Genomic DNA, 22,604 nt, shown 5'->3' with positions numbered 1-22,604 from the left:
TCTGCCTTCAGCCGCTCCATTTCCAGCAATACGAGTACGACTGGAGCTGTGACATTGCGAAGGAAAGGAAGGGGGCCGCTCACCTGCCCGGAGCTCCCCGCCACCGCCACCGCCGCGACAGTTACGGTAAACTCCAACCGCCGCCGTGATGCCGCCAGGAGCCCGCGGGCACAGCCCCGCAACAGGCGGCGCCGGGGACGGGCGGGGACCTGGGGTGCCGGGGGATGTCGGGGTGCCAGGGGATGTCAGGGTGCTGGGGGATGGTGGGGTGATGGGGGGTGGTGGGGTGCCGGGGGATGGTGGGGTGATGGGGAATGGTGGGGTGATGGGGGATAGTGGGGTGATGGGGGATGGTGGGGTGCCGGGGGATGTCGGGGTGCCGGGGGATGTCAGGGTGCCGGGGGATGTCGGGGTGCCAGGGGATGTCAGGGTGAAGGCAGGTGCCAGGGGCTATTTGGGTGCCAGGGGGATACCGGGGGATGTTGGGGGGTGTTGGGGAATGTCGGGGTGATGGGGCATGCCAGCAGCCCCCCCGGGATGGGCACCCACAGTCAGGGCAGGGCACCATGCCAGCCCCGAGCACAGCTGGGCTGGGCAGTGGCACAAATGGCATGGAACACCCCGGGAAGCAGAGCACAGGTGGCCGGCCCTTGGACACCTGCTTGGTTCCAAACCCGTGCTTGGTTTTAGACACAAAAACCCAGAGGTCACTCAGGTCACAGGCACAACGCTGACCCAGGGCTACAGGCAGAGATTGAGCAAAGGCTTGGGTCACACACATTTTTGGCAGGTGGCTCTGCCTGCCTGAGCTCCTCAGTTAAGAAAAGAGCTGATTTAGTCATCTAAAAGTCACAAATGCACTCAGAGTCAGAGTAAAGGCTGGTTTGTGCATCATTTGGGACAAGGCACTCCAGGAATAACCAGGTCCTGATGCCACCTCCCTCCAGCAGGGCACAGCCACCTCCCCCAGGGCAGGGGCCCTGCTGTCCCCCTCCCCATGTTTGCAGGAGCACCCCAGCAGGGCAAACCCCACCAAAACCAGCTCTGAGACCCCTGGAGAACCCCAATTTTCCCCATACCCTGAAATCCCAGGCTTCACAGGGTCCCCAAGCCTCAGTGCCGACACAACCCTCTGCAGCACCCTCACCCAGGAACAGGATGGTTGGGAGCACAGCCCACCCTGCCAGATCCCCTCAGGACCCCCAGAGTGACTCCAGCAGCTGCACACGGAGGTGAGCTGGCTGCTGAGAGCAATTTCTGGAGGTAAATATTGATGTGCAGGAATCAGAGAAGTGCAGCCCAGCAACAAGATAGCAAGTGTGTGTTTTTGGAATTGTTCAGCCTGGAGAAGAGACCCAGGGAGACCTTAGAGCCCTCTCCTGTACCTGAAGGGGCTCCAAGAGAGCTGAGAGGGACCTGGGACCTGAACTGAAGTGACAGGTCAAAGGGGAGTGACTTCAAACTGCTGCAGGGCAGGGTTAGATGGGATATTGGGCAGAAATTCCTCTCTGTTAGGGTGCCCAGCGCAGCTGAGGCTGCCCCTGGATCCCTGGCAGTGCCCAAGGCCAGGTTGGACACTGGGGCTGGAGCAGACTGGGACAGTGGGAGGTGTCCCTGCCATGGCAGGGGTGGCACTGGATTGATGCCTGGGTGATTTCCTGGCTCGAGCTGTTCTGGGAAAGGTGAAGGCACCCCAGGAAGAGACATGGAGCTGAAATCCTGTGTCTGGGAGGCCTGCACTGGGAAGAACTGGATGCAAGAGGCACCACAAGTGTTCCTATAAACACCAGCATCCTGTTGGGATGATTATTTTTATTGCTTTGAATCCTTCACCAAACTGAGGGAGCCCCCACCCAGCCAGGAGCCCCAGGGAGCCCTGCCACGAGGAGCTCAAATAGCAGGGATGGGATGGGATTGGGATTCAGAATGGGATGGGATTGGGGATGGGATTGGGGACGGGATGGGATTGGGGATGGGATGGGATGGGATAGGATGGGGGAGGAGAAGCACTGCCACCTTCCTCGTGTTCCTGGGATGGGGAGGGAAGGGCTGGGAGCAGGCTGCTCGTGTAGCTGGTGGCACAGGTGCCCGACAGTTCTCAGAAGAGAAGCTCCAAGCCCAAAGTGTCCCTCCTGTGGTGGCTGTGCCCTCGTGGCCACAGGGCTCGCTCTGGGGCAGGGGTGGAGGCACCTGGAGAGCCTTTCCTTGTGCTGCTCTCCCAGCTCAGGAGGACACCGAGCGTGGGAGAGCGAAGAACTTGCCCGGGATCGCCCTCCTCTCGATCTCGAGCCACAGGGAGAACAAATCCAGCTCCCTGTGCTCCGTGACCAGCTGGAAGGTGAAGCTCTGCAGCAGCGTGGTGATGAACAGGAAGAGCTCCATGCGGGCCAGCGCCTCCCCCGGGCACATCCTCTTCCCTGGGCACGAGAGAGGGTGGCCCGGTGGGGAAGGAGGGGACAGGAGGGTGGGCAGGCAGCCCGTGGGGACGGTGGCACTGTGGTGCCCCTGGGTGCCTGTGCTGGCACTCCTGGGCACGGAGCTGGCAGGGCAGGGCAGCACTGACCTGCTGAGAATGCCATGAAGGCCTCACGCTTCCTGAACTCGCCCTTCTCATCCAGGAAGTGTGTGGGGTCCACTTTTTTGGGGTTCTCCCACTGGGTTGGATCCGAATGCACAGAGGAAAGTACCGGAATAACAGGAGTGCCCTGTGGGAGAGGGATGGGGCAGGGATGGGAGGAGGGACATCAGTGCCACCCCTGTTCTCTGCTGGGTGGATTGCTCAGGGGGGAGCACCCAGGGGACACGGGGGAGGCTGTGTGTGCACCCCAATACCCAAGCAGGTTCCCATGGGGAGGCAGCCTGGATCGGTGGCTCTGTGCCACTGGGACAGATGACCTGGAGCTCTGCTGTGCCCATGGTCCTGCTGGTCTGTGGGCAGCTCATGGGACACAAATTGCTGAGTTAGTCCCGTGGATTTCTGTTAAAGCCCCCCTCACTGCCCCAAATCTGAAGGCAGGAGATGTTCCCTCAGGGTGGGTTTTGCACACAGCGCTCGTGGTCAGACCAGGAGGGGTGGCTGTCCCCACATCTGCCCAGGGCTGGGGGGTCTGGCCTGGCCCCACCCCAGGCTGCGCTCCTGCTCCAGCCCCTGCACGGCTCCGGGGGGGAAGAGCTGTTTTCCAGGATGGGCAAGGAAGGGACACGGGCTGTGGGCAGGACAGGCAGACACTTACATGCCTCTACTCCCCTCTGAGAGGTCATTGCTACCGAGGATTGAGAAAGACCCGGAACATTCAGATGTGTGTAAACAGTCCAAGGACAAAGGCAAATGGCCCTGAAGCTCCGCTGCCGCCTCTGCCCTGGAGGCTCCAAGGCCGCCCCAGGTACCTTGGGGATGGTGTAGCCCCGGAACAGGACGTCCTGCGTGGTCATGCGTGGGAAGTTCTCGATGCGGGACTTGTGGAAGCGCTGCAGCTCATGGATCACGGCATTGGTGTAGGGCATCCGCAGCTTGTCCTCCGTGCTGGGGGCACGGCCAGTGCCCACCACGGCATCGATCTCCTCCTGGACCTTGGCTGGGGACAGCAGGGGGGCTGGGTGCCTGCTGTGCAACCTCCCTACTTTCCTACTGGCCTCCATGGGCACTTATCCTGAACCCAGGGGTGGGATAGAGGGGGAGCAGCCTGCCCTAATCCCTTGGAAAGCCCAAAACAGTCTCTGCCCTCATCCCTCCCTCATCAGGCAAGATCAGAGCATGTCCCACAGGCCAGTCTGGGGCCATCTGCACGGGCAGGGACAGAGCACAGGGAGGATCCCCCCAGTCTGTGGGAGTCTGTGTCTAACGGCTCCCACCCTCGGGTGACCCACGGGATGGTTTGGGTCTGTCCCCAGATGGGACCCTCCAGGGCTGGGCCCTCTACCCCTTGAGCACCCTGGGCACAGGAGGAGCCGTGTTTTGCTGCTGTACCTTGGATGTGGGGGTGCTTTGCCAGCATCAGCAGGAAGAACACCAGGGTGTTGCTGGTTGTCACCGTCCCGGCGCCGAAGAGGTTGAACACTGACATGACCAGGTCTTCGTGGCTGTACATGTTCTCTGGGCTGTCTTTCTCCTGCAAGAAGGTGTGGTGGGGAGGGACTCAGTGCTGTCTGGGTGTTCCTGCAGGCTGCAGCCAGGCTGGAGGGCAGCACCCCCTCTACCTTCTCTGCTCTTATCAGGAAACAGTCGATGTAGTCCCGGGGGCAGCTGGAGTCCAGAGTCAGCTGGTGGAACTGCACCTTCTCCTGGATGTGGTCCTTCAGCTTCTGGCAGTCGGCCAGGACCTTCTTGTGCGGCCCCGGGAGCCGGTCCATGATGCTGGGGAAGGTGTTGTACACCTGGGGCACAGGGAGGGAGCACGGCAGGGCTCAGGTTCTGGGCAGAGCCCCTCCCTCACAGCCACGCTGTCCGCCCAGGCAGGGAGCATCCTCAGCCCCTGGGGCAGCAGACAGAGGGTGCTGAGCACAGCAGGCTCCCACCTTGGCCACGGGGGACAGGAAGAAGCTGATGTAGTTCCCGATGGCGTTGAGCAGCTCCAGGAAAGCCGCGTCGCTGTAGCTGTAGCGGCTCCCAAAGACCACGGAGCAGATCACGTTGGACACGGCGTGTCTGAACATGGTCATGGGCTCAAAGGCATTGCCTGCAGCCACCAGGGGTGAGAAAAGCACCAAGAAGTCACCAGTTACTTATCTGCTTCAAGACAGAAAACACCCCTCCACTCTGACCCCCTGGTTTGGGACCCTGCCTGATCTGTGAGGCCTGGCAGCCACAGCAAAGAGCCCTCCTGAGTTGGGGGCTCCTCCATCCACCTCCCCTGCCACAGCTTGGACTGAGGGCAGCACAGGCACCTGCAGGAAGCCCCAGGAGATGGAAGAGCTGGCTATTGCTGGAGAGGAGGAAATCACCCTGGTAAGCCTGAGTCACCAGGCAGTGTCCTAGCTGGGTGCTCCCAGGCCCACACAGTTCTGTTCCCTATTCCTGCTCTTCCAGCAGGGAATGCTCCTCGCCTGTGGCCATCCCTGCACCAGTTCAGCACAGGATCTCCCTCCTGGCCCTTCAGCAATGCCTGTAGCACATCCCTGCGGCTCCTGTGTGGGGTGAGGCTGGATCTCAGCCCTTCCCTGCAGGGATCACCCACACGGGCCCTGCAAACAGCTTGGGGCCACACATGTCCCATGGGGCTCTTGTGTGTCCTCTGCCTGCCACAGGGCCAGCAAGGACAGGAGGCACGTCACCTTTGAGCTTTGCCAGCAACTCCACCAGGTGCTGAGCCTCCTGCTGCACCTTCTGGGACATGGAGCTCTTTCCCATGCCGAAGTCCCGCAGGGTGCTGAGTGTGAACCTCCGCAGCTCCCGCCACTTCTTCTCATCGTTGGAGACAAATCCTGGAGGGGCACAGAGGAGATCAGCCCCTGCCCAGTCTGCTGCTCCCCAGGAGTGGGAATCCTGCTCTGAGCCAGGCTGAGGAGCAGCAGAGCAATGAGCCAGGAGACAATGCAGGTGTGCACAGTGTCCATGAAAGGAGGAGGATCTCTAGAGCAGCTCAGAACAAAGCTGGAATTGCCTAACTGGAATTAATGCTGTCCTTGCCCTTGTGGTAGGACTTGAAGGGTCTTGCAGAGCAGGAAATGGGTGTTTGAGGTTTTGGGTGCTGAGCCTTTCCATAGACAAGGGGTGTGGCCATCTGCTCACCCAGATGGATCCAGGAGAGGTCCAGGCACTCACCGTAGTCTTTGGAGAGCTGCATCAGGAGGGGGATGGAGGGTCTGCCCCCAAACTCCTCGGAGTGTCCCACCAGGGCGTCCTTCACCGCCTCATACCCGCAGAGCACCACCATTGGCTTCAGCCCCAGCCACACGGTGAAGATGGGGCCGTAGGTGCTGCTGAGCTGGGGGTGGGGAGCTCTGTGAGCAGGGTCCCACACCAGGTCATTCACTCCATTTCAAACTGGGACTCGAGCCCACAGCACTGGTGAATGTGGGCCCCAGCAGGGAGGGGAAGTGCCTCCCTCAAAGCTGTGACCCCATCCCACTCCCAGCCCTGTCCCTGTCCCTGTCCCTGTCCCGGTGGGTTTTATCTGAGTGCCACTTTGGGGGTTCAGAGCATCATCTCCAAGAGCAGCTCTGGACAGTGGCAGCACTGCAGCCCTTGAGGGGCATTGTCACCACGTGGGTGCTTTACAGGAGAAAGGCTTCAGTAACCGCGCTGATTCTGCTCCCAGCGGAAGGGATTTAGGCAATTCCGGTGGAGCAAGAGATGAGGGAGGGAAAAAGAGAAAAGAAAGGTAGGAAGAGTCACCCATGGGATTCCCCTTTTATTTTGGCACGGGACCTTCCCGCTGTCTGTCCCGCTGTCCTGTGAATGGGTCCAGCACGGCCACTTGTCCCTTGTCCCTTACCTTCTCATAGTGCTTGTAGAGGGGCAGGACATCCTTCTGCCACAGGTTGCCCAGGATGGGCCACGGAGCCGGGCCAGGCGGCAGGCGGCTCCTCTTGGGGTCACTCCTCCAGACCAGGAACCACAGGAAGGAGAGGAGGAGGAGGAGCAGAGTGACGAGCAGCCCGGCAGAGCCAGCGTCCATCCTCACCGTGCTGCCGAGCAGGGAAAGAAGCGAAGGAATTGCAGGGAGGAAACTGCAGAGAGCGGAGCAGAGAGTGCTGTGCGTGCCCTCCCTGCTCGGTGCAGCACGGCCCGCGCCGAGCTCCAGGCGCTCCGGGCTGCTCGGGGACCAGAGGCGCTGCTTTGTCCGGGCCGGGCCACGCCTGTCGCAGCCGGGCTGTGACCGGGGCTCAGAGCCTCCGGGGCACTGGGAGCTCCGTGACCCCGCGGGAGCCCCGGGGAGGCGGTGACTGTCCTCTACCCGCCCTGCTGAGTCACCTTTGCTCGGCGCTCCCTTGTTGCGGCACGCGGCAGAGGAAGATGTCGCTGTCGCTGTCCTGGCCAAGCCTCTCACGTCCCTCCAGTCGCTGCCCCGTTGGTCACTGCCTTCTCGCCAGGGCAATGACTCAGGAGAGGCTGCTCTGGTAAACAGTGGCAGATGGGACACTGTGCCTGGCCACACACCTGTGGGGTTGCTGTGTTCCACCAAACTCCTTTCAGGTGGAAAATGGATCAGAAAATAGAAAAACCACTTTTTTCTGATATCTTTTGGGGCTCCTCTTGGGCTTTGGAGGAACATCAGGCCAAGGTGGAGTGGTTTTGGAGGTGTGGGTTAACTCCTCCCTCTGCAGTGCTCCCCCAGTGTGCATCTTGCTCAGAGCACCTGCACATCTGGCTGCACATGAGTACATCTGGCAGAGGCACAGTCACCCCAGCTCCGGGCTGAGTGAGCTGGGCACAGGCCAGCTCCCAGGAGAGGATGGCATTCCTCCTGGAGGAGGAGAGGGAGGAGGTTTGGGTCTGTTATAAATGATCAAATTGGCAGCCAAATTTATAAAAAACTTTTATAAATTTATTAGATCAACAACTAAGAAAATAAAATATTATAAAACCGCCACAGTCAAGACAGCGTCAACCCCGGACTTTGGCGCTGGGTGAACTTGGGACAGATGGACTTAGTGTCAGCGTCTCCCAGAGTGTCACCCCAACTGCTCCAGGCAGCCAGCTTATATACAGGTTATTCTGCCTGGAGCAGAAATGACCTCAGATTTCTGTAAATTCCTACATATGTATAACAGGAACTATACAGATGCAGTCCCGTACAAAAGTCAGTCCATAGGTTTGGATGGCTGGCTGGGCTCCTCGGAATTGTCTTCCTTTCAGCTGTAGCCAGGACATAGTCGCAGCTTTTTGATGTAATCTCTCCCAGGTGTTGTTCGGTGAATGTTCTGGACATTCTTGGGAAATGGTCGTTGATCACCCAGGAAAGACTCATTCACTCGTTAATGGTCATGACTTTTTCTGGGCAAGTCAGAGAAATCTTTTGGAAATGAAAAGCCCTGCTTCTGGCCATGGGGGTCAGAGGCATGGTTGGATCTTTATAATTTTTATACAATTTCCAAAGCATGAATTATCTACATCATATACTACAGGGTCCATGCTGGTCCCTGCCGAGGAAGGAGCCCCTCAGCAGGGGGAATTCAGTGGTGCTGGCAGAGAGGAGCCTGACCTGCTGCCCTCCCCTGGAGCAGCCAGGCTCAGTGGTGACAATGACACTGAGGCAATGGATGTTACCCTAATGCCACTGTCCCACCGGCATCCCAAACCCTCCGAGATGCTCTGCTCCCCCAGGGCCTCATCCCTGTGGAATGGAGGGTGTGTGAACGCCTCTGCAGCACATTCCAGGCTGTCCCCTCTGCCAGCCCAGGCTGAGGCAGCCCTGGCAGCCGCTCACCATGATGCCCAGACCCCTGAATGACTGAGCTGGGAGTATTTCGGGTTGCTCTCAATAATGCAGCAGCACTGGCTGAGCAGAGCCTGGCTGTAATTACAGGGCCAGTGTCATTTGTCATCAGTGTCACCCTGCTGGCTGCCAGGGAGCTGCAGGGCAGCGCGATGCCAACACCCCTGTCACAGCCCTGGGGCTGTGATCCCGTTGATGTCCCAGCCCTGGTGACAGCCCTGGGCACTGAGCGGGGCTCTGGGCTTTGGTACCTGCGGGTCCAGCCTGCACCCTCTGGGGGCTCAGCCCAGCAGCACTGTCCCTTCCTTCCTCCATCTCCACGTCCCAGCTGAACCAGGCAGACAGGCCAGCCTTTCTTAGGTGTGCTCATCCCAGGAGCAGCACGAGCCTTTCCCCAGTGCCAGCACATTTCTCCTGCTTCATGAAACATCTCAAGGGTCTCTGGAAGCCCTATGGGATGCCAGGGGTGGGACCTGCTGTGGGTGTGAGGCAGCCAGGTGGGTCTGTGTCCACTCTTCCCAAGCAGGAAGACATAATTCAAGGGGAAGATGAAGCAATCCTCACTTTCCCTCAATAAATGCCATCAAACACCTGCTCCTGGTTTGAACTGTGATGGAGCAGCAGCAACAGTGATCTGTACAGGGGTGGCACAGCACGGCAGAGCACAGTCCTGGCATTGGGAACAGGCGTGGGAAGGGTAATGGTTAATCAGGGACAGGCAGCCTTCACTTGGATCCTCCCGTGGATGGAAGCACTACAGCCAGACGCTCTGCCCGCTGATCACAGGCTGCCCAGAGGCAGAGGAGCCGCTCTGTGCGCAGTGCCTGCGGGATCCCTCCCAGTGCCTGCGGGACCCCTCCCCTGCAGAGCCCTGCACATCAAGGCAGGATGCCCGAGGCCACTGACCCGAGGCCACTGACCCGAGGCCACTGACCCATATCCCTGTGAGGCCAGCAGGATGCCCTCACACTCGGGAATGCCCCGCTGGAGCAGGTCATGCCCGCGGGCACAACCCCTCTGCCCGCCGGGCAGAAATCCAGCCCGGGCAGGGAGTGATCCCCAGCGCCGCGCCCTGGATGACAAATGATGAAGAGATAATTAAAGTTTCCAATAGCATTCTAATTTCCGATTCCCCCCTGCTTCCCCGGCTACCCATCTGAGAGGTGATGGGTGTGAGGAGGGAAGGGGCTCCGGGAGATTTGCAGCTGCACCAGGCACTGCCCTTAGAGCACGCAGAAATTAATTGCCTAATTAGCCAGCATTCACTTATTTATCCCTGCTGTAATTCCTGGAGAGCGAAGCTGGCTGCAGCAGGGGGCTTGTGGTGGGTCTGGATTATGGGTGCAATTCCAGGAGAGGAGCCTGCAGCCCTCCCTGAGCCCTCACTCCTCACAGGACCTGGGCCCTGCTCCCACTTCTCCATAAACAAGGCTGTATTCCTAAGCCGTGTTTGGAGAGGGCAAACCTTGCCCTGTGCTCACGGAAATGAGCCAAGCCTTGCCACGGCCCCTTGTCCCTGGTGGTGAGATGGATCCCAGCCAGACGTCAGGGAGCTGCTGGGAAAATCACCCAAAGGATGTGGAATACAGGAGATTCCTTGGAGCAGCTGCACTGCCCTGAAACCTTCCCATCCAGGTGTTCGCCTTCCTGCAATAATTACAGAGAGGAGAAAAAAATCCCCCCTTCTCCTCTGCTGCCTGGCAAACGCCCCAGGTCCTTACCCGGGACACAGGGCTCCTTTGCTCCCACGGTGGGTGCCTCTCACCCGGAGCTGCTCGGGAGGGCGTGAGCATCACCCCAGGTGTGGAGTGCTGATTTCTCTTCTCATTGTAATAAGGTTTATGGATGTGATTGTCCTGGGGGGGATAAGAGGTTCTGGCCACCTCTGCTGCTTGTCTCACGGGCCAGGTCCACCCTCCCGGAGGATGGATCCCCGGGATGTGCGCAGCAGGCAGGGAGCGGGCAGAGCCCCGGGCCGAGCGGGGCAGCTCCGGTGCCATCTGTCACCCAGTGCCACGGGCACGGCCGGGCCAGGTGGCAGATGGCAGGTGGAGCGGGGCTGCTCCTCCTGGCAGCACAGTCCCGTGCCAGGCACAGCCCGTGCCAGGCACAGCGGGCAGCTCCAGTTGGGAGAGGGGAGCACAGGGATGCTGCAGGCCTGGGCAGCGAGCCCTGCTGCTGGGGAATTTGCTCCTGCCCAGTGCAGGGTAATGCACACTGAACAGGGACTAAAACACGGAGGGCACAGACAGCCTGGTGCCTCCTGGGCTTGGGGATGGGATGGGATGGGATGGGATGGGATGGCATGGGATGGGGATGGGATGGGATGGGGTGGGATCCTGCAGAGGTTGAAAGCTCGTGATCCTGCACAGCTCAGCCAGGACACAGCAGGGGTTTGGTGGTGGTCTCTTGTCCCCACCAACCCAGGGATAAGGGGTGGGAGCAGCTCCCAGGCTGTGGCCCCTGCTCCCCTCCTCCCTTTCCCCATTTTCCTGCGGCAGGGATTGCACAGACACCACTTCCATCCCACCCTTCATTATCCCTGTCTCCTGGAGCAACAAGCAGGGAAATGTGATTAAAGCCTCTCACAGGGAACTTATCAGCCTGTGGAAAGGCCGTGAGCTCCCTTTGCTGGGAGAGCACCCCCGGTCTGCCAAGGTGTCAGCAGCACGGCTGGGCCGTGGCTCCTGCTCCTCCACTCCACGGCGCCCGGCAGAGCCCGAGGGGAGGCCGGTGGGCTGTGACAGCTGCTGGTGGCGTGTCCGGGGAGCAGGCGGGGCAGGAGGGAGGGTGCGGGGCAGGAGGAGCCTGCGCTGCCCCCGCGGCTGGGGCCAGCGCCGCGCTCCCGCCAGCGCCGCTCCGTCACACGCTTTGCGCTGAAATTCGCTGCCCTGACTTTAATTGGCTTTGACCCATCTGGGCAGCCGCTATCATATCCTGGAGGTTCAGCGGCCCCGAGATGCTGGGATGGACGGGAGGGCACAGCCCTGTCACACTGCGAAGGAGGGAGGGCTGGAGCCAGAGGTGTCGGGCGCTCGGACTGACCTTATTGGCAGCGCGGCGCTGGCGAGGGCGGAGAGGATCCGCCCTGACGGGGATTTGGAGCTGCCTCTGGGCCAGGGGGGAGCTGGGCAGGGTTACTTGTCCTGCAGGGATTTGCTCGGTGTTGCCTGTGAGTGTCACCCTTCGGGTGCCCGTGGAGGGAACATCTTGCTGGCACCAAGGTGGGAACCACGGCTCTCAGCCGTGCTGCTGGCCGTCCCTCTTCAAAGCAGCCAGAATTCCCCTTCCACCCCCGGAGACCACAGAAAATATCTGCCTTTTCCATCCCGCAGTAATGGTGCAATTTAGAATGGAAAATCGGGGAGAGGAAGTGCTGATCCTGCAGCAGCTGATGCCAGGGGAGATGCCAGGAGCTGCCTGGCTCTAAAACATTCCCATATCCTGAGAGAGCCGTGTGGGGCAGCAGCATCCCAGAGAGGAAAGGGCCCACACTGGGCAGCAGCAGAGGCTTTGGGTTCCTGCAGCCCCATCCCTGTGCGGAGGGGAACCCCGGCTGCGGCGGGCTCCTGCCGTCCTGCCCAGGGCCGCCTGTGCCCCAGGCTCCCCAAACCCGCCCCAGGGGCTGGGACAGCAGGGATGGGTGGGAGCAGGGGCTGCAGGGGCTGCGGGACATCGGGGAGCTGCCCGAGGATGCCAGGAGATCGCGGGGGATGCGGGCCGTGCCAAGGGACGCCGAGGTGATGTCGGGCGGATGCCAGGGATGCTGGAGCGGCGCTGGGGTCGTGTCACGGGACCCGGGGGGATGCCAGGTGACGCTGGGCGTGCCTGGGGGATGCCGGGGCCACGCCAGGTGAGGCCGAGGCCATGTCGAGGGAGGCTGAGGGATGCCGGGGAGATGCCGGCGCCACGCCCAGGGATGCCGGGGGGAAGTCAGAGGATGCCGGGGGGGATGCCCGGCTCCAGGCTCCCTCCAAGACCCCCCCCCCGGCCCGGAGAGCCCGCCGGGGCGGGCGGCCCCGGACTACATTTCCCATGGCCGCCGCGGCCGGGGGCGGTGCGGGGCGGTGCGGGGGGCGCGGAGCGCAGGCGGAGGCGCGGAGAGGCGCAGGGGCGGCGGGGCCCGCTCGGCCCGGCTCGGCTCGGCTCGGCCCGGCCCGGCTCGGCGCCGGGCGGGGATGCGGGAGGGGCGGCCCGCTGCCCCCGGCCCCGCTGCCCACCCGCACCACCCGCACCGCCGCCACCATGAAGAAGCAATTCAACCGCATGCGCCAGCTCGCCAACCAGACCGTGGGCAGGTGGGAACGGGATAGGGTGGGATGGGATGGGATGGGATGGGATGGGATGGGATGGGATGGGATGGGATGGGATGGGGACGGACCCAGCCCTGCCCTGCCCACAGCCCCATCCCGCGCCCTGGCTGCTCCCGCCCGCCCCGCCGCACCCGCACCTGCCCCTTCCCAGCTCCCTGCCCGCTCTGTGCAGGCCCCACCGCCCCGATCCATGTGTCCTGCCTGCCCCAGTGCCCTGATTCTGCCCCCTCCCTGCCTGCCCTACTCCCTGTCTGCTCTCTGACAGCCTCACTGCCCTCATCCCACACTCTGCCCACTCCCTTCCTGCCCCAGTGCCCTGATGCTGCACCTGTGCCACCTCCACTCTGCCTGCCCCACTGCTCCTGCTCCGTGCCTGAGCCCTGCTTGCCCCACTGGCCCCAAGCCCACTCCCTGCCTGCTCCCTGCCTACCCCACAGCCTTCCTGCTCCCGGTGTGCCCCTTGCCCTGATCCCTGTCTGACACCCTCTGTCCTCACCGTGCCCCACTGCCTACCCCTGTCCCTCTGCCCTCTGTCTGTCCCACTCCCTGTTCTCTGCCTGCTGCACTGCCCCCGTACCCACCCCTTACATCCTTCTTGCCCATGCCCTGCCTGCTCCCCTGCCAGTTAACCCCTGCCTGCCCGCCTACACCTGCCATGCCCCACTCCCTGCCCCCTTTACCCACTGCTCCCTGCCTGTCCCCCTGTCCTGCCGTCCCCTCTGTCCCAGGGCTGTGGGGACACAGCCCGATGCTGTGGGGTGCCCCACTGCCCTGTCCCCCCAGCACCCCAGAGCGGCCCTGCTGGCCGTGGGGCCGGGGCACCCTGGGGCTGTGGAGCCAGAGCCGTGCCCACGGGAGTGCCCACGGGAATGCCCCCGGGAATGCCCCCGGGAATGCCCTGTGTGCCGTGCACTGCCAGACCTGGGTTTGACAGTGGCTGTTGTGTAATTCCTGGAGATTTTGAAGCGGGGGGGGCAGGAAGAGGATTTATTTATTGTCCCTTCTCGTGGCGGCCCTGGGGCATGGGCACAGCTGGAGCGGCGGCTCCGCATTCCCTCGGCATCGCCAGGGCTCGTGCTGGCACCGCCCGTGTCCCCGGCGGCACCGGGGGCGCTGCCCCACGGCCCGCAGAGGGCACGGGCCCGGATGGCAGCGGCTCCGGGACGGGGCTGCAGGAGTGCGGGGCAGGTGCGGGAGTGCCGGGCAGGTGCAGCAGTGCCGGGCAGGTGCGGGAGTGCCGGGCAGGTGCGGGAGTGCGGGGCAGGTGCGGGAGTGCGGGGCAGGTGCAGCAGTGCCGGGCAGGTGCGGGAGTGCGGGGCAGGTGCGGGAGTGCGGGGCAGGTGCAGCAGTGCCGGGCAGGTGCGGGAGTGCCGGGCAGGTGCGGGAGTGCGGGGCAGGTGCAGCAGTGCCGGGCAGGGAGCGCAGCTCGAGCGCTCCGGGGTCTGGAGGGATTGCCGGGCACGGGAGCGGAGTGGATGGCCGTGCAGGAGCAGTGTGGGAATGTGGAGCGGGAATGTGCAGTGTGGGAATGTGGACTGTGAGCATGGGGTGGGTGTGGTGCCAGTGTGCTCTGGGAGCGTGGCACTGGGAATGTGGCACAGGGAGCATGGCACAGGGAAGGTGCTACTGGGAATGTGGCACTGGGAGTGTGGCACTGGGATCGTGCTGTGGGACCATGGTGCAGTGCCTCCAGTGGCGAGCGCCAGGGGAGGCTGCTCCGGGGCACGGCTGCTCCAGGACACGGCTGCTCCGTGTCCCAGCTCCACTTGGGCGCTGGGAGCCAGCACGGAGCCCCTGTTCCCACTGGGGAGAGCAGCAGCTCCACAGGAACTGGAGGGGAAGACTGGATCCTCTGCTGGGCCCTGAGCATGGCATTTATTTTATTTTGTTTCGGTTTGTTTTGTTTTGCATTTATTTATTAAATTTACTCTGGGTTTGGGTGGGTTTTTTTGTCATTTCACTTGACAGAAGGAACTGGGAATGCTCAGCCCAGCCCAGCCCAGCCCCACACCTGGTACCTAGCCTTGGGAAGAATTCCTGTGCCAGTCTGTGAGGGGCAGGGATATTTATATCCGTGAGGTGGAAAAGGGAAGAGAAGCCAAAGAGTGGCTGTAGAAAATTCTGAGGATGTTTTCTGCAAAGAGCTTTTATCTCTATTTGTGTTTGTCCGTCCTGTCAGGAGAGTGACACCAGGATGTCACCTCAGTCACTCGAACAGTCCTGGGAATTTCCCAGGATGGGCTCCGTGGGGATTTTTCCCATGGGGATTAAATCGGGCACCTGCTGAGTGGCACGCTGGGCTCCCCAGCAGCACCGAGGGGATGCAGCTCACCGGGAATGGTGGTGGATTTTTCCTCCTCGACCTTTCTGAGCATCCCCCGCTGTGTCCCCCATCCCGGGGACAGGGGTGGCCTTTGGGGCTGGATGTCACCTTGCTGGCTCGCAGGGAGATGCTTTTCCAAGCCCCAGGATGGCCGCACCTCCAGACAAAGCCTTTAAACACCGCGGGTTTATTCCTGGTGCTGCAGGAATACCCAGCAAGAAGGAAGGACATTTTCTGCTTGCACGGAATAAGGGCAGAGGGAAATAAAAGCACTGCCTGGGATCTTCCCAGCGTGGTTTGTGGGAGGGAACAGCACCCTGTAAATAGCCGGGCTCCCCGTCTGCACTTCGGGGTGTCGGTGGCTGCTGTCAGCAGAACCCCCTGGGGTTTCGGCTCTGCAGCCGGTGGATCCCGGCAGCCCCGGGGATATTTTTATCCTCCTCGCAGAGACAGCGCTGGCAGCCTGGAATATTCATGGAGCGAGCGAGCTGAGGGTTTTGTCCCTGCTCCAGCTGCCTCGGGGCTCTGCGCCCTGCAGGGGCTTCTCCCCGGCTGCTAAATCGGGATGGAAGCGAGCTCGGGATGCCGCCCCGGGAAGGGAATGAAGTTTTGGGGAATTAGGGACCAGAGAGGGAAACTGGGGGGTCTCTGCCCCCTCTCTTGGGGGCACAGGGACCATCACCCATCCTTAAATGGGATAGACTGGAACCCCTTTGGAACCCCAGGCCATAAAATGCTGCAGCCTTTTATGCAAAGGCTGAAAGCCCAGCTCCTCCCTGGCAGGGATCAGGGCTGGCACAGGAGATGCTCTCCCCTGAAACCACGGCGGTTTCTCGAACTGAGGATGTGCTTTAAAGCACATCAAGGCCGGGTTTTTGTTATTCTCTTTGAAATGTTGTTTTCTGCTGCCCAAACACGCCTCAGGGCATAGCACGGGATGGGATGTGGCTGCTGGGAGAGAGAGCTGCCCGTGGGACCCGGGCTGTGCAAATCCCACCCACCTCCTGCCTGGGAGAGGAGAAAACGGGGAAAAAATCCCTTCTCCTGCTCAAGTGAGGAAGTGATTCCTGGGGAGTGAGCAGCAGGGATGTGCCAGCGGTGCCTCACTCCCTGCCACCTCCCACTCCTTCAGGAGGCTAAAAATATCCCGAGCTGGGGATGGACGCTGTGGCTGTGCCCGTGGGTATTTGCTGCTTTTTTCCCTGTTTGTGCTAATTCTGTGTCACTTCCAATCCTGTCTAAATGAGAGTGAAGGTGATTCCCAGAGGAGAGAAAGCTGCTCAGCTCTCACTCCCAGGTGGTCAGTGCTCCTTAGAGAGGATCTAATCTGTTCATTTCAACAACTAATTTAAAAAATAACATAAACAGGGTTTGTTTAATTGAATTTTTTAAAATTTGCTTTCAAACCACCTTTAATCAGGTGCTGGGACATCTTTCATGCCCAAAGCAGATTTAATGCAGTTGGTTTGGGCAGGGCCTGGCACAGGGTGCCCAGAGCAGCTGTGGCTGCCCCTGGATCCCTGGCAGTGCCCAAGGCCAGGCTGGACACTGGGGCTGGAGCAGCCTGGGACAGTGGGAGGTGTCCCTGCCATGGCAGGGTGGCACTGGGTGGGCTCTGAGGTCCCTTCAACCCGAACCTTTCCGTGATTCTGTGATTTGCACTTTCTGCAAGGCTTTGGCCGAGATGGATTTGTGTGTGAGCCGCTCATGTGCCGCGCTCACTGTCTGAACCTTTCTCTGTGTTTGCTCCTTATTTCCAACACTTCCCTCCCTGTCTCCAAGCTGAGAATCCAGCTCAGAGGGCAGGACGGGACCAGGCTCAGGAAATGAAGGTGCTGTTTGCAGGATGGCAGCACCAAGCTCTCACTGTCCCCCGAGGAACCTTCGGGTCCGATTGGCTGAGTGACAGCTCTGCCCCAGCTCAAACTGACAGAGCTCGTTTTTCCAAGTGAAAGGATGCACTGAAGTTGTTAAAAACCCCGGGAAAAAGAACAAATTATGTGGATGTGATGGTTTAAATGAGCCTGAGCAGCTGTGGTGCTGGGGCCCTGGGCTCTGGTTGCTGCGGGTGCAGGGGCCGAGGATGGCGGGTTTGTGTCTCCTGCATCCCGGCGCTCCTCCCTCGGGAAGGCAGCGGCTGCCACGGGCTCTGGAGCAGTAAATCCATGCTCAGTGAGCAGCAGAAGGGCTCTGGAGAGGCCCCGGGCAGCAGCTGCCGCCTCCCATCCCGTGGCTGCCCCCGTGTGAGGAGGCTCAGCCGTGCGGCCGCACTGTCCTCAGGCTCGGGAGGGAGCGGAGCCCGGGGAGCCGCAGCCCCGCGCAGCCACAGCCCCTCTCTCGGAGCACTGCCCGCTTCCTTCTGGGAATCTGGATCCCTGCTTTCCTGGCAATAACGGAACAGTAAGGGAGAGATGGGAGGCAGGCCCTGGATTGGTGTGGTACCTGGCAGTGAGCCCGGGAGATGCTCCATCGATTCCTTTCTTAGGGGAGGAGGCATGGCTGGTGGGAGCAGAGATCCTTAAATCCCCCCTGCATCCCGAAGGAAAAGCACATCCCAGGCCCTGTGCTGTGCACACCCTTCACCAATGGCTCCTCTCCTCTCTTGTCCTGCAGAGCCGAGAAGACCGAGGTGCTGAGTGAGGATCTGCTGCAGGTGAGCCCGGGGTGTCCATGGGTGCTCGGGCACCTCCCGGGGGGGGCTGCACCCATCAGCAACTCCCTGGTGGTGCCACAGCATCCCAGCGAAGCCGGGTGATGGGGTCCATGGGATGGGATCCATGGGATGGGATCCCTGGGTGATGGGATCCTTGGGATGGGATCCTTGGGTGATGAAATCCCAGGGTGATGGGATCCCTGGGTGATGGGATCCTTGGGATGGGATCCCTGGGTGATGGGATCCTTGGGATGGGATCCTTGGGTGATGGAATCCCAGGGTGATGGGATCTCTGGGTGTTGGGTTCCCTGGTGATGGAATCCCTCAGATGGGATCCCTGAGTGATGGGTGGTAGAATCCCTGGGGGATGTTGATCCCTAGGGGATGGGATCCCGGGTGATGGGTGGTGGAATTCCTGGGGGATATTGATCCCTGGGGGATGGGATCCCGGGTGATGGGCTCTGTCACTCCCACAGGTGGAGAAGCGGCTGGAGCTGGTGAAGCAGGTGTCCCACAGCACCCACAAGAAGCTGGCAGCCTGTCTGCAGGGCCAGCAGGGCCTGGACGCCGACAAGCGCTCGGTGAGGGCGGCGGGACCCGGGGATCTGGGGGATCCAGGGGGATCCAGGGATCTAGGGGTCTGGGGATCCATGGGGATCGAGGGGTCCGGGGATCCAGGGGGATCAATGGGTATGGGGGATCCGGGGATCTGGGGATCCAGGGATCGAGGGGGATCTCGGGATCTTGGGGATCTGGGGATCCAGGGGGACTCAGGGATCCAGCGGGGACACAGCCCCTCTCTCTCTGCAGAAGAAGCTGCCGCTGACGATGCTGGCGCAGTGCCTGATGGAGGGATCGGCCGTGCTGGGGGACGACTCCCTGCTGGGGTAAGGGGGGCTGGGGCTGCCCCGGTCAGCACTGCCCTGGGGTGGGCTGGGAATGGGCTGGGAATGGTCTGGGAATGGTCAGGGAATGTGCTGGGAATGGGCTGGGAATGTGCTGGGAATGTGCTGGGAATGAGCTGGGAATGGGCTGGGAATGGGCTGGGAGTGAGCTGAGGATGATCTGGGAATGGTCTGGCAATGTGCTGAGAGTGAGCTGTGAATGTGCTGGGGATGGTCTGGGGATGTGCTGGGAATGTGCTGGGGATGGTCTGGGGATGGTCTGGGAATGGGCTGGGAATGGTCTGGGGATGGTCTGGGAATGGTCTGGGGATGGTCTGGGAATGTGCTGGGAATGGTCTGGGAATGGTCTGGGGATGTGCTGGGAATGTGCCAGGGAATGCTGCTGTTCTTTGTCCCGATGCCAGATAATGGGGGATTCACCGGTGATTAATTCTTCTCCTCCTTGAATGGGCTGGGGCCCTGTGATCATACAATGCAATCTGCATACATACACATTTATATTTATTTTTCTATAGATCTTTATGTATGTTATATATTTATATTTTGGTTACTACTATTTTTGTACACGTATATTTGTACATGTTATATATTTCTGTATTATAATTTATATAACTGCATATGTTTTATATGTTTTATGGACATTTATATGTGATTTATTATTTATATATTTTATAGTTATTTTTATAGTTATTTTAAGTCCATACAATTTCAGACTGGCCTAACAATAATATATATATATAATATATAATATATAATGTATAATGTATAATGTATAATGTATAATGTATAATGTATAATATATATTATATATTATATATTATATATTATATATTATATATTATATATTATATATTATATATTATATATTACATGTCATATATATTACATGTAATAATATGTATATGTAATATGTAATATATAATAATACACACACACAATACTAATATATAACATAATAATATAGCTAGTAGTATGTCATAATACACTAATAGAATACTTTAATTACAATTACATCATTAGAAGTGCAGCACTGAAGGAATGAGCTTTCCTGGCACCCGGGGTGCCCAGGGTGCCCTGTCTGCCCCCCACCTGCACCCTCCACCCAGGAGGGGCTGCCCCATGGCACTGCTGGAGCCCCGGGGTGGGTGGCCTGTCCCCCCAGTGCAGGACAGTCCCCACTGTCCCCAGCCGTGCCTGTGCCTGCAGGAAGATGCTGCGGCTCTGCGGGGAGGCCGAGGACAAGCTGGCACAGGAGCTGATCCACTTCGAGCTGCAGGTGGAGCGGGACGTCATTGAACCACTCTTTGTGCTGGCTGAGGTGAGCTGTGGGTCACCAGGGTGTCCTTTGTGCTGGCTGAGGTGAGCTGTGGGTCACCAGGGTGCCCTTTGTGCTGGCTGAGGTGAGCTGTGGGTCACCAGGGTGCCCTTTGTGCTGGCTGAGGTGACCTGTGGGTCCCCAGGGTGCCCTTTGTGCTGGCTGAGGTGACCTGTGGGTCCCCGGGGTGCCCTTTGTGCTGGCTGAGGTGACCTGTGGGTCCCCAGGGTGCCCTTTGTGCTGGCTGAGGTGACCTGTGGGTCCCCGGGGTGCCCTTTGTGCTGGCTGAGGTGACCTGTGGGTCACCAGGGTGTCCTTTGTGCTGGCTGAGGTGAGCTGTGGGTCCCCGGGGTGTTCTGCCATGCCCAGCACCCTTCCTGCCCTCCACAGCCCCCCCCCCCCGAATTTTGGGTGTCCCAGGCCTGCTCCCCTGGGCTCTGGAGCTGGGGCTGAGCTGGGCTCATTCTGGGTGGGACACGCAGGGGGATCAGCTGGGCCCTGTCCCTGAGGATGTGACATTAGGGAGCTGCATCCTCGCCCACCCAGCCCGAAGCCTCGGGGTGTGACCGTCCCTGGACGCCTCTCCAGGGCTGTCACCTCCTGCTGTTCCCTGTGCTGCTGCAGGTGGAAATCCCAAATATCCAGAAGCAGAGGAAGCACTTGGCCAAGCTGGTGCTGGACATGGACTCCTCCAGGACCAGGTGGGAGGTGCCTCCAGATGCTTTGTAAGGAATGAACACTCGCAGGGCATGGGTGGCTCCCAGGAGAGAGGGGATGGGGGACGGGGGATGCAGGAGGAGGGGGACCCCCTCTGTGGGCTTGAGTCGAGCTCTGCAATGAGCCACCATTTCTACTCCTGCCTGCAGAACCCATGGTTTCCGTTCCCTTGCCTGCCCTCTGCACAGAAGTATATAATTTTTCTGGCAGAAAGGGTTATTTTGTACTTTTTTCCCAGTCCTGGTGAGCTCTGATGCAGAGCCAGGTGCTCCTGTCCCTGCAGTGGCACCGAGGGGAGCGGGGATGGCTCGGCATTGTCCCACGGCACCACTGAGTCACCCCAGCCCCCACTCCAGCATGTCCTGGGAGAGGTCTGAGAGGTGTCCACAGTCCCCAGCATCGTGCCCAGGCTCTCCCATCCCCTTCCCCTCTCTTCCTGCCTGGATACGGCTCCTTATCCTGCTGGAAGGAATTCCTTCCCTGCTGTGTGCAGTGCTCTGGGGCTGGGGTTGGGAGTGGGGCTCAATCCCAGCTGCACTGGGATCATCTCCGAGCTGCTCCTCCCTGGGGGCCGCGGTGGCCCTACAGGGCCCTGGGATGTGGTCAGTCCCGACTGTCCCTGTCCCTCCCGCAGGTGGCAGCAGTCGGTGAAGTCCTCGGGTCTGGCCAGCAACCTGCAGCCCTCGGGGGCCAAAGCCGACGCTCTGAGGGAGGAGATGGAGGAGGCGGCCAACAGAGTGGAGATCTGCAGGGTAGGGGGCTGCCCTGGCCGGGGGCGGGGGTGGTGGGCTCCCAGACTCGGGGGAAAGCTGCAGCCTCTCCTCTCAGCCCTCTCTGCACCTTCCTTCCCCCGACCTGTGCCGCCCCTCCTCGGGGCCCCAAACACACCTCAGGGGCTGTGGGTGACGCTCCCCAGCCAGGCAGGACATCCCCAGCTGCTCCATCCCCGTCCTCCACAGCCCCCGGAGCTGGAGGGGCTCCCATTCCCTGGGAGCCCACCTGGCAGAGCCCAGCACTGGGTTCATCCAGCCCTGGCACTGGCAGAGACATTTCTCCACCTTCTCTGTGCTGGGTCATTGATTTCTGCCATTTTCAAGCACTGAGGGACTTCTACCCCATTCCCTGGGATAACAGGGAGTCCAATCCCCCCTCTTTGTGCACTCTGGGGAGTGGGGGGCCTGGGCCCTGCTCAAGCTGCAGTGGGGGAGGCCCCTGAGCTCCCCTGACACACCAACCTTAACCCTGTGCCACCCTGGCACCTGCTGGGACCGAGCTGCTCCCTGCTGGTGGCTCGGGAAGGGCCCTGGTGGTGGCACCAGGGCAGCAGGGCAGGGACACTGACGGATCCTCTGCCCTCTGCAGGACCAGCTCTCGGCTGACATGTACAATTTCGTGGCCAAAGAAGTTGACTATGCAAACTATTTTCAAACTGTAAGTGCCACCCCCCCGGGCTGTCCCTGTCCCTGTCCCAGCAGTGCAGTGACCCTGGTGCTGTGTCCCCACAGCTGATCGAGGTGCAGGCCGAGTACCACCGCAAATCCCTGGCGCTCCTGCAGAACTTCCTGCCACAGATCAAAGCCCAGCAGGGTGAGTGCCTGCAGGTCTGTCCCTGCCAGTGGCACCGAGGGGCTGTGGCAGGCTCTGTGACCCTGCAGGGACAGCTGAGCACCCTCCCTTTGCTTGTCCTGCCTGAATCCCATCTGTCCTGGAGCTGGGAGGGGATCCCCTCCCCATCCCCATCCCCATGCCCATCCCCATCCCCATGCCCATCCCCATGCCCATCCCCATGCCCATCCCCATGCCCATCCCCATGCCCATCCCCATCCCCATCCCCATCCCCATCCCCATCCCCATCCCCATCCCCATCCCCATCCCCATCCCCATCCCCCATCCCCATCCCCATCCCCATCCCCATCCCCATCCCCATCCCCCTCCCATCCCATCCCATCCCCATCCCCATCCCCTCCCATCCCCATCCATCCCATCCCCATCCCATCCCA

General features: G+C 60.6%; 2 protein-coding genes across 2 annotated transcripts in view; one reads left to right on the top strand and one right to left on the bottom strand.

The window, feature by feature from the left end:
- Nucleotides 1-1,792: 1,792 nt before the first annotated feature.
- LOC103819903 (cytochrome P450 2C5-like) lies at nucleotides 1,793-6,888 on the bottom strand. The gene is made up of 9 exons (XM_009094504.4): nucleotides 6,435-6,888; nucleotides 5,762-5,924; nucleotides 5,272-5,421; nucleotides 4,516-4,676; nucleotides 4,198-4,374; nucleotides 3,968-4,109; nucleotides 3,388-3,575; nucleotides 2,564-2,705; nucleotides 1,793-2,417 (listed from the first exon to the last, which is right to left on the bottom strand). Exons 1-9 carry the CDS (start codon nucleotides 6,615-6,617, stop codon nucleotides 2,224-2,226), a joined length of 1,500 nt encoding a protein of 499 aa, XP_009092752.1. The 5' UTR covers nucleotides 6,618-6,888; the 3' UTR covers nucleotides 1,793-2,223.
- A 5,735-nt stretch (nucleotides 6,889-12,623) lies between these two features.
- The window catches only part of ARHGAP44 (Rho GTPase activating protein 44), a 20,645-nt gene continuing 10,664 nt past the window's right edge, over nucleotides 12,624-22,604 (top strand). The window contains exons 1-9 of the mRNA XM_050981587.1: nucleotides 12,624-12,676; nucleotides 17,628-17,667; nucleotides 18,144-18,248; nucleotides 18,478-18,554; nucleotides 19,779-19,890; nucleotides 20,512-20,588; nucleotides 21,239-21,356; nucleotides 21,967-22,035; nucleotides 22,110-22,191. Coding sequence (XP_050837544.1) covers nucleotides 12,624-12,676; nucleotides 17,628-17,667; nucleotides 18,144-18,248; nucleotides 18,478-18,554; nucleotides 19,779-19,890; nucleotides 20,512-20,588; nucleotides 21,239-21,356; nucleotides 21,967-22,035; nucleotides 22,110-22,191 — 733 coding nt within the window. The remainder of the gene's footprint in view (nucleotides 12,677-17,627; nucleotides 17,668-18,143; nucleotides 18,249-18,477; nucleotides 18,555-19,778; nucleotides 19,891-20,511; nucleotides 20,589-21,238; nucleotides 21,357-21,966; nucleotides 22,036-22,109; nucleotides 22,192-22,604) is intronic.

The sequence above is a fragment of the Serinus canaria genome, chromosome 18 (genome assembly GCF_022539315.1).
Source record: "Serinus canaria isolate serCan28SL12 chromosome 18, serCan2020, whole genome shotgun sequence".
In the NCBI taxonomy this organism is placed as follows: Eukaryota; Metazoa; Chordata; class Aves; order Passeriformes; family Fringillidae; genus Serinus; species Serinus canaria.
The sequence above is the reverse complement of the archived record's forward strand: the minus strand, read 5'-3'. Positions and strand labels throughout refer to the sequence as shown.